Below are 11635 nucleotides of genomic sequence, written 5' to 3' on the forward strand. Positions count from 1 at the left end.
CGTGTTAATAACAACCAATTTGGAAAATCAAACACACAAGATTTATGCGCTATTTATGCGCTTTCATATTCACATAATTTCCATTTTTGCGCTGCATCCCTCAAGGTACTTCTCTCTTGGAGTAAACAATCATATTCATCCCTAAATCGTTTAAAATTGCAAAATTGCACTATCTAACTATGCAAAATATGTTTCGATTTATGCGCTAATAATTCCAAGCAATTTCGATTTTTGCGCGCTACCCTTAAGGGACTTCCCTCTTGTGCTCTTGATTTATGCGCTACTATTTCCAGTTGCGAAATTGCTTGGAAATAGTAGCACATAAATCGAAGATATGTTTTGCATAGTTAAATAGCATAATTTTGCAATTTTAAACGATTTAAGGATGAATATGTCTGTTTACTACAAGAGGGAAGTGCCTTAGGGGATGCAGCGCAAAAATTGAAACTATGTGAATATGAAAGCGCATAAATAACACATCAATTCTGTGTATTTGATTTTCCAAATCGGCTGTTATTAACACGTAGGAAAGCTGACTGACGGCTTACTCAACCACAAAGAATTTTTTTTAATTAAACGAAATAAGCGCAAATTTTTTTTGCGAATTTTGGAAGCGCGTAAATAGCGCATTATTATATAATCTATTTATTAAGATTTGGTTAAGTGGGGAGGAAGGGCAGCTAAGCAGACGTTGGAACTTAGTCTCTTTATGGTATTCAGCTTATTGGATCCTTGATCTCCATATTTTGTCTTGCGATAAATTATGTGAGTGTAGTTTGAACTTACATGTATTTTGCATAAAATACTTAAAATTAACAATGTAGAAGTATTTCTATGTTTTTACGATTAAATTAATTTTGAATTTTTTTATTGTGAAAAAAGATTTGTATTTATGCGTATATAATGCCTACACAGATTATTCAAATTTAGATATGACTATATAATTTTTAGTATGTAAAATAAAAATAATATCGTAACAAGAATGTAATTGAAAAAGAGAGTTGCTTTATTAAAAATTTTTTCATATATTTATTAAACGCCTTTTAGTATTTTTATTAAACTTTCAAAATATCTTCTGAAAGATATATTATTTTCAATTTTCAAACACACATTGAGCAATAATAATAAAAATCTTGAAAGCGAGGCGATAAAAGGAGAATCAAATAGTTTGTCCAATGAACCGTTTCACGCATCAAAAAGTCGTAAGACGATAATCGACAAACTTTGTGCAATGTGCACCTGCGCTGATTTTTTCATATTTATTATCGTTTGGAAGTAACAATGTCGGAAATGGCTTCTTGTGTAAGATTTTGTCGTAATATATACATATATGTACATGTATAATTATATTAGAAATGATTTAATATATGTATATAATTATGTAATTAAGAATATCATTATATATAATATAAGCCGCAATAATTTTATGTAACTGACTCTTTCAAATCTTAATCATGATCTCTTTATGCTCAATATCCATTGTGCTTTTAAGTCTCGTACTACATTTCATCACAAATTAAAATTTTAAATATCATTTTGTGCCGTTAATTGAAAAACATTTTTTTTAATTTTTTGCAGATTCGATTTCGTTTATTTACCTATCGTAGTCATGATTACCGATGAAGGTTTAATATAGCTGAAACATATATTCAAAGTTTTTATTTCTGATTTCTACGATAAGAATAAATATTTTTGTCATTTGATTTAATCATTGTAATTGCTTGTGTTCATTAATCATTATCTCTCTTTGATTATGTTTGCATGTAGCGACCTTGATTAATAACTAACAGAATATTATTATTATATTCTGCGTGTGTGTGTGTGTGTGTGTATATTTAACATTAAAAATATAAAAAAAGAAGTGAAATTAAAATAATATTTCAAGTATCTCTACTTAAAAAGTCCCAGCATAGAACACAATTCTCCGAGCGGCATCTTGAAGACATCCTTTATGACGTAGACGTCCTTTGGACATCTTTTAAGACAGTGTTGTATGAAATAATTACACAATTATAATATACTACACAAAGTACGGATGACATTTAAAGCGTATTAAACATAATAACACATTAAAATGAGAGAACAAAATGTAATAGATAGCGTAATGAGAAGTGCGGAAACTGAAGAGATTTTTACATCGATAACAAGTAAAAAATTGTAGAAATAAAAATTCAAAAATGAGCAAGGTTTCCAGCAGCAGCATAATTGACACGTCAATATTGGTGCAATATTGGGCAAATCTTAATTGGGCAAATCAATAGTCGGCAAATTGGGATAATAATCGGCTTCCCAATATTGGCCGAATATTGGAAAAACAATGTATAGCCAATATCGGGCAAAAATTGGCTCCTCAATATTGGCCCAAAATTGAAAAACAATCTATAGTCAATATTGGGCAAAAATTGTCTCCCCAATATTGGCCCAATATTATCTGGAATTATCTGCCATTATCTTTGGTATCTTTTTTTTGCAAAATATACTTGACGCCTTTTTTACATTTTTACTGTCTTTTTCGGTTGATTTCACGAATTTTTAAGTTCTTGTTATTAGTACACTTTATATTCATATTTAAATAATAATATTATGATAATAACAACGATAAAGTTAATATAATAATAAAAATAATGATATTTGAAAATAATTAAGAAAATTATGATGTCTTTCCAATAAGTATAATATTTGTCCATGGCACTTATTGTTACGTACTTTTTCATTCTTTTCCACGAAATATATAAATATTTTGTATATCGATTAATCTCTATTAACTCTCATTGCGCTCTCATTCGATCTATACAAATACTACGTCAAGTTTGCGAGATAGTCACTTTCTTTTTTTATTCTCGTTCTCTTGCATACTTTTTAGTGACAACTTCGACGGTAATTAACGCGAAGTGCTATCGTACGTTTTAAACGTGACAACATTTTTAATGCAACTTTTTCGTATTTGTTATGAATTATGTTTACATGTAGAAGAGATGCGAAAAGGTGTAGAAAAGATGCGGAAAAGGTGTCAAAAGTGTGGGAAAGTGGATAAATAACATAGACGAGTAGATAACGTAGGTGATAAATATCATAAATAGCCAAATAAATAACGTAGTTAGGTGAATAGATAACATCGAAAGGTGAATAGATAACGTCGACAAGTAGACAGATAACATCGACAGGTTAATAGATAATGTAGATATATAAATAAATATGTAAATAGATAATATACGCAGACACAGATGAGACGCGAAAAAAGTGCGGAAGAGATGCGGAAGACGTACCGAAACGTTGCGAAGATGTGTGAAATAAATGCGGAAAAAGACGGAAGTAGTGCGGAAATGATACTTAAACGGTGCAGAAGAGATGTAGAAGAATTGCGAAAGGTGTGCAGAAATGATGCGATGAGGTGCAGAACAAATGCAGAAGAGATGCAGAAGAAGTGTAAAAGTGGTGCGGAAAAGGTGTAAAAGTGGTACGGAAGAGATGCAAAAGAATTACGGAAACGATGAGAAGAAATACGGAGAGGTGCAAAAGAAATGCAAAATTAATGCACGGGAGAGGTGCTGAAGAGATGTGGTAGAGATGTAGAAAAACTGCAGAAAAGGTATATGAAAGATGGGGAAAAATGCGGGAAAGGTGCGAGAGAGGTGCAGCAAAAGTGTAAAAGAGATACAGTAAAAATGTAAAAAAGATATAGAAAAAGTATAGAAAAGGTATCGAAAAAGTACAGAAAAGGTGTAGAAAAAGTGTAGAAAAAGTGCAGAAAATAAGTGTAAAAAATACAGAAGAGGTGTAGAAAAGATACTGAAAAAGTGGAGAAAGTGCGGAAAAAAAGTGCAGCAAAAGAAGACAAGATTTTGCGAAGACGATGACGACGACGACGACGACGTATCTGAATGAATAAATGACATAAATTGGGCTGAAAAATACATGCACATATTCATATCTACGCATCAAGCACACTTACAGACATAATTGTTATCTCATTTTAATTGAAAAAATTTGTTTTTTTCCCAATATATGCATTTTTTTATAACATCAATTTGTTTAAACAAAACAATTTTTAAGCGAGTTTCTTCCTGTAAAGGATACGCTGTAGAGCGTCTCTTTCATGACATGGTATTATCCTCTTCATAACGTACTACAAAAATATACTTGACGGGAAACGCTACCGCGTCTCCTGATTTATAATATTTATATATAAAATATCTGTAGTATATGTAAACAATGTTTAAATATACTACAGTTATTTTATTTTATGTTTACTAAACATATATATAATAATAATATATAAAGTACAATAACATGTATATGCATATTATAAAACATAAATTTTTGCGAACAATTAGCTGTGATATGTTTTTGGTTATTAAGCTAAGAGCAATTTTTTTTTAGTATTTATGAAGAAAAAAGCTGTTTTTGATGTAATGTTTTACGGTTAAAGCCCACGAGATTCGTAATAATAAAAATATGGATACCGTCGCGCGGTTCGATCGTTGCTAAGCATCACTTTCGTCGCAGTTATTTTCAAGGGAGGTATGCTTTATCGCGTCTTTTTTATTGCTCGGGTGTTAAAACCGATCGTTAAACTCTTAGAGAGAAAATCCCGCTTTATGATTTTTGAAAAATATGAAAATAATACACGTTGGTTGTACAAGGTGTATAAAAAGTACCGGTACAGCGAAATATCTCGAAAATTAAGTTTTTTGTTAATTGAACAAAAGAAATAACTTTTTAATTTTATGTCAATTCTTTTCAACTCTATAGTTTCCAAATTATTTATTTATTTTTAGAGTAATGTAAGTATGATTTCAGATGATTATAAATTTTGTTAAAATTCTGACAAAAATTGATGTAAAATTTTGATTGAAAACGTTTGTTTTTCTGTAAATTCATATTTCAATTAATATAGATAAATAGAAGCACTTACTTCTAATTTGGCTCGTATCTTTTATTTTGTTTTCATTAAAATAATTTTTAAAAGATTTTTAATGTTATATTTATACGACGCAATTAAAAAAAAAATGATTTGACTATAAATTATAAGAAAATGTATACAATGTGGCTCTACGATGTCCATTTTGAGGCGGAAACAAGGGATATGATCATTCTTTGACAACGGGCACTTAATCAAGGCCTCTTCGAGTCGGACAAGGGTGGGTGAAAGGCGGAACGAGCCCAAGAGCTTAGTCTAGGTGGCAGACTCCGGGGGTTGCCGGACTGAGCGAGACCTTAATTTCCTGTAGCACTACGGTTTATCTCTTCCGCGATTTATCGACTCCCTCGAAAGTTCCACGTTTGCGATTCCCTCGAATCCTAGTTTGGGTTTCTTGCATGCTTGTTGTTGCATCGCCGACCGATCGATCAGTCGACGTTAGGCTGAGAATTTCAGGGTGGTTTTTTTTTCCAATATGTTGTTTGTCATAAATGTTTATTTAACTGTTACGATCTTTTGAAGTATTTCGACTAGAATTCTATGCACAGCGAACATGCACGCTAAAATCGCCAGCGGAGATGTTTCCGGTGTCTAGCGAAGCGTTACGCGCTCGCGCACGTGTGGACGGGCTTTTAAATTAGATTATTATTGGCTTTACAATTCGTAGCTGTAATGGAAATACGATTACGCAACTTGCCTTGATATTTAATTAAACGCACCAATAGAGCTATTTGCAAGAAAAAACTGTTCGCCATAATGATTGTTGGAAAATGTAAATTTATGATGTGCAATTGAATGTTCTTTCATGCTTTATAATAGCCGCTCGATTTATTTAAAATAATTGTGTTGCGGATTTTTTCATGATCGAGAATTATTCTCTTTGAAAGTTATTTTTCACACACAATTACTTGGACTATTATCACAACATGTTCATGTCTGTGAACATAAAATCTTGTATTCAAGAATTTTACCTTTAAAAATATCTTCAAATTTATCAGAAAATATTGTACGTTCCTGAAATTTGACGTGTTTTAGGAAATGTCCCGTATATATTCAGCATTTGCTTGTTCTTGACCCTTAGCGTATGTCGAGGTGAATCGAGCTCGGCCACTTACGAACGGACACTCCCTACTAATTTCCGGCAGCAAATATCCCAATTTCGGTCCTGCGTTCTTCCCTTTTTTCGCTCTTTTCCATCTGATTTGAACCATTTTCAAACGATGGGGATATTTCTCACCGACACACGTTTGCTAAAGGATATGAGTTAATCGCTATGGTTAATTTGTATTTAATTCATTAAAATGAGTTATCGATTTGTAAACTGATCATAAATATCAAAGATTAATACGTTAATTAATTTAGTATCACTAATCGTTTTTAAACGAAACTACATTTGCTTGAATTTATTTTTAGATTTATATCAGTAAAGTTACATTATTTTTTATATCACAATAAAGTTTTTTACAGTAAAAAGGGCAAAATATTGATAAAAATATTGATACATTAAATAAATATATATTTGAGCAATAAAAAAAGCACTGTTACATAAAAAAAGTTCCAACATAACTGCAGTTACTTAAAATATTGTGATTACATCAATTCTGATTATTTAGTTATATATTATTTATTTATATTATAAATTTTTATTATAGCATAATATATTGTCATAATTATTGTTTGTCTGGTTACATTACAGATACGTGACTGGCTCACGGTCGAAGAAGAGATGTTGCGACAACAATCTGTGGTCGTCGGCGATGTCGACGATATCATGCATCTTTTGGACAAACAGAAGGTAAGTCAATTATTAGAAATAATTCGACCCCTAGCGATTTTTCTTTTGAATGAAGATTGTTTATATCATTATCATTAATCCCTATAAATATTTTTTTATTTAGAGCAATATTCTCAAGTAAAAGTAATTTTATAACTTGCGAACATGTACAAACCAATTAATCAAAATGTGTAATCAATGTTGGACATAATTAATAATGATGTTTAGGATCAATTTCTTAAATAAAAAGTAACAAATATTATTTATTTATATATATTTAAAAGGACAATATGCGTGATATGATAGCTTACTTGTGTATACAGAAAACTTAATGTGACGTTGTTCATAGTTCTATTGCATGAGCATTTTGTTGGAATTATGCTAAATATAAAGATTTTAATATATTATATTGAAACATTACTAAAACATAGCCATTTTTCAAGTTTATCGCAATTCGCTGAAGTGATCTGTAAAGGTGATCAGCAATTACTTTCAAGCTGCTTAGTTCATGCTTGCGCGGCATTATTGAAAGCGCGGCCGTTGCCTTTTTTCTTTCTTCTATCTTTTTATCTTTATATTAGTACAAGAGCCATACCGTCGGAGCGGCTACGAAATTAAAATATTAAAGAGTTCTTAGATACGCTGCTTAGTTGCTTCCACTTTCTTCAAGTGGCTTGAACTTAAAAATTTTATTTTGCGATTTAATTATCAATGGGTTCTCTCAAACAAATATTGCAAAACTTTAAATATTTATTACTGTAGTTTTTCATCGTCGTTTCATATGAACGAACAAACGGTAAAAGCAGCAGAGAAAGCTAGAAGTTCGAACGTCGGTAACTTTGCGATCTGTCACAGCAGTGCAGTCGATACTTCAACCCCCAAGGTTCGACTCAAGTGCTTACTGCAGGGGTAAAATGCTCCTCTAGCTTTTTCACAGCCAATTCAGCGTGATACCGTAAGTGGAAAAGTTATCATCGGACGATGAAAAGCGAGGCTGCTTGACCGCGAGAAAGAGCGAAGTCATTACGGTGGGTGCATAAAACTTCCGGGATGCAAAGATAGGGAAGTGTAGGTGATTGACCGGGAAAACCCTGACATTGGCATTGGCATTAAGGGTCCGACGAACATTGCCACGCCTTCCTTTGTGCGTCGACGTCGTGCTGCGCGTTATTCCGCCATGGTTGTTAATTGCATTGGGCTTAATGGATCGATATCCAGAATTGTCGTAAGCGACACGAAATCGCTGCTTTGTACGCAGTGTAGAGTATAATAAATTGGAGTATAAATTAGAGGAAAATTTATCTCGATTGATGTGTGTGATGTTGTGCTTCTTAAAATTTCCATACGCCAAAACTTATTAATTTTATTGTACAATGATCTTTAATACAGTATTTTATATATATATATGTATATATATATAATGCTTTTGTTTAACTTTATATAAGTGCACACGTTAAATGAATATCGAATAAATTGATTTTTTATAAAAAGGATAATTTAATATAGCACAATTAGGTTTTACCGTACATATAATATTGACATTTTGTGTTATATTTAAACGCACGCGCATAAAAAAATATTATGTATTAAATTTATAAAGCACTGATATTTTTGTATTCATTATATTTAATCTATTCTGTGTTTTTTATATATATTCTCTAAATCTGAATCAGTGGATAATCACTGATATCAGTGCCAAATATGCCACTATTCATTAATCATCCAGTGACATATTTGGCACTGGATAATCAGTGAAGTTCAATTAAAAAAAAAAGAAGGTTTGAGCATTATATATTCTAATATTGATATTTATATGTTAATTTCAATCTTCTAATATTATATTCATTGAATTTATGCACTAAAATAAGATTAATTAGATCACATAATAAAGGTTAGCTAGGTTAGGAATTTCACATTTCACACACTGATTACCAGTGGCATACTTGGCACTGATATCAGTTATTATCCACTGGTTCAGATTTAGAGAGTATATATGTATAAATATATAAAATATCTTTATATTTTAATTGAGTATGGCGATCTTAGAAACATCTTGAGATTTTTATAGATATAAGATAATTATGAAATTGTACTCGCAATAACAAACTTCTTGTAATTTCATCATTTTGCACTTTTCGTAGTTGTACATTTCTTTATGAAAATAAAAAAATTTCCGCACTTTTAAATATAAAACCACAATTAAAAAATAACAGCTGGATCTCTGTTTAAAAATGATTGTAAAGCATAGAATTCTGCTAGAACTAACAAGAAAAATGTCGCTAAAATTATCAGTACGACACTTTTTCCAAGTGTCGTGTTGTTTTCTGTATTTAAAGTACATTAAAATTGATAATTGTTAGAATTTTTGAATTACATAATATCTTGGTAAAAGTTGAATAATACTAACGGAAACTGTAGTAAAAAATGGAAATATTTATCTTTTTCTTATATTTTTTGAGGGGAAATGTGCTAGATTCTCGAAGTTAGCGTGCCATATTTTTAATTTTGATTTAGTATAAAAAATGTGAAATATATATTCTATTTTAATGTTATAAGGAACTGTAGAGCTATGAAAAGTGCTACTGGAATTGTCATTTTTTTTTATTAATAGAATATCGTTAACTTCATTTTTTCGTAAAAACTTCGAGATATTTTTACATGTTCTCATCCCGTGAATATCTGGTTTCTTTTTGTTATCATAGTCTCGTGGTAATGTTCTTCCATGAAAAACTCTACCGCGGAAATAACGTTTACTGTAAATTTTCTCGGGCCGAGGTACGAGAGTACATTATTACATGTCCCTTCACTCCCCTTGCCTTTCTACATTTATATCTTGGAAAACATCAGCTTCGAGGAACTGGTATGTTCCGAGTTGCATTCTTTTGCGCGCGGATGCAATAGTCTCATTATACTTTTTTTTTCAAATGCTCATTCTAATTCTAAGACTTTACCGTTTTTAATTTGCGTTAAATATTTTTCTCATTTATTTCACGGCGCACTTTGTCAGAGATAACTTTTTTCCTTTATTTCATATAATTTAATTCAAATCCATGATTATAACGTGTATGTGGCTATAAGGATGCACGAATAAACGGTATAGGGAAATGACACAAATCATTAGTTTCAATTCGGCAGTATTTCTTATCGGAAAAAAATAACCTTGCGCGCATGAAAGGTTTGTTCGTTGATGTGAAAGCTTCGGGAAAAAACGGCGTGATAGGATTTCCTTTCGAGATAGGAATTCTTCTTTATTCGAATGGAAGCGAAGTCATTTTTTTTTCTCATGACGTGCGCCAGGCGGTTGTGAATGGGACAAATGGCGCACTTGATTGATTAGTGATATTGTATTCTGACAAATGACAAATCATACGGTCTTCTTTCTGCTTATACGTACGGAACGGAGATTCGAAATTTTCGAATACATTTTGAGGAATGACCGAAAACAATAGGTTTGTTACTGTGGCATTGCTATTGATTTCCGATTGTGAGAATGCCGAGGAAGAGATATTTTGGCGCGCAGAAGGTATACAGAGCGAAGACAGAAATTTGATCGAAAACGTATTGGATTTTCCATATAAGTTGATAGCGTTTAGGATTATATCGTTCTCTTTACGGAAATCGTTCCAAGTTAATGCGGGAACTAATTATACATTTGGAGAAGACTACATAGTTCCATACGCGACTAAGATATTTAACATCTCGCACTTCAAATCTCATTACAATTACACTCGATGTAATTGTCAGTGGATTTTGTCCATCTCTCTCTCTCTCTCTCTCTCTCTCTCTCTCTCTCTCTCTCTCTCTCGCTCATTTTACCCCATCTTTCCCTTATTCTCATGAGCTTACTTAAGCTTGCTCCACTGTTAGCATTACACAAGTCATTGTCGTCACCTGCTACGTAACAGGATTCGTCCAACAAAGCCCAATTATGAGATCCAGGAAGCATGTTATGCTTCCTGGCATGAAATGTGCTTTTAGTCGCTCGAGAAGCATTCTGATTTTAAGCAATAAATTTTTTTTATAAAATGGAGTAATCAATATACGAATATGGATTAAGTAACGTGACGCATACATATATTAATTAAAAATTATAAAGAATTTATTACAAAAAATATTACGACATGTTTCAGTGATCGAATTGAAATTAGGCATCAGATCTTTAATTGATTATTTCATTACTTATTTTATTTATTCATATAGATTAACTTTCGTTGTGCTGGGACTTTCCGATAATAATAACTTTTATGTCTAAAATTATTTGATATCAATTAGTTTAAGTTTTCGATTTATAAAAAAAAATATTTACATAATATTTCCAAATAGCAACGAAATATTTGTTAAATATTTGTTTTGTTTTTTATTGACATTGTGAGCACTGATTAATATTTAATATTTTGTAAGATAAAATTTTCTTTGCCCTGTGGATTTTCATGAAATATATAATTCCGTGAAAAATATATTTCATCTTAACACGCAGTTATCTATACCTTTAGTATAAGTAAAGACGCAAAGAAGAAATTTAATAATATGCTACAATAACGGTGTTGCTTATACTCGTGATGTGACATCGTTTTATGATGTCACCGATAAAATTTCCAGAGCAGCGCTATTTAAAGAATGTGCTTCCCCCATAGAAACCTCGGATATAATATCTACAAAAGCAAATTTATTATTAATTTAATTTTTGTAATACATATATATTGTTTAACACACACATTTAAATTATATACACTGATAGAAAAGATTTTGTTAATTTAGCAAGCCATCAGTATCTTTAACCGGTGATCGGTAAATATGTGACAACAAATTATGTTGTTATGATTGCTGCTAGTCTGCTATACCAACCAATTATTAACAACAGAAACAAACTATATAGAATCTAACCTATCTTTTGGATAGACTTTAGCTCGTTTACATAGAATTCGTAGATGATCGTGGAG

General features: G+C 31.4%; 1 protein-coding gene and 1 long non-coding RNA gene across 10 annotated transcripts in view; one reads left to right on the forward strand and one right to left on the reverse strand.

Annotated features, from left to right (window-relative positions):
• The window catches only part of LOC108770136 (dystrophin, isoforms A/C/F/G/H), a 475481-nt gene that overhangs the window by 115528 nt on the left and 348318 nt on the right, over positions 1-11635 (forward strand). For all 9 annotated transcript variants that reach the window (XM_018521482.1, XM_018521491.1, XM_018521492.1 and 6 more), the window contains one exon: positions 6618-6716. In XM_018521482.1, the coding sequence (XP_018376984.1) occupies positions 6618-6716 (99 nt within the window). The remainder of the gene's footprint in view (positions 1-6617; positions 6717-11635) is intronic.
• Positions 6035-7088, reverse strand: LOC108770138 (uncharacterized). Its single transcript, XR_001940581.1, has 3 exons — positions 7007-7088; positions 6611-6698; positions 6035-6171 (listed from the first exon to the last, which is right to left on the reverse strand). It is a non-coding gene; the product is annotated as an uncharacterized LOC108770138 (long non-coding RNA).

Source organism: Trachymyrmex cornetzi, unplaced genomic scaffold, assembly GCF_001594075.2.
Source record: "Trachymyrmex cornetzi isolate Tcor2-1 unplaced genomic scaffold, Tcor1.1 scaffold99, whole genome shotgun sequence".
NCBI classification, from domain to species: domain Eukaryota; kingdom Metazoa; phylum Arthropoda; class Insecta; order Hymenoptera; family Formicidae; genus Trachymyrmex; species Trachymyrmex cornetzi.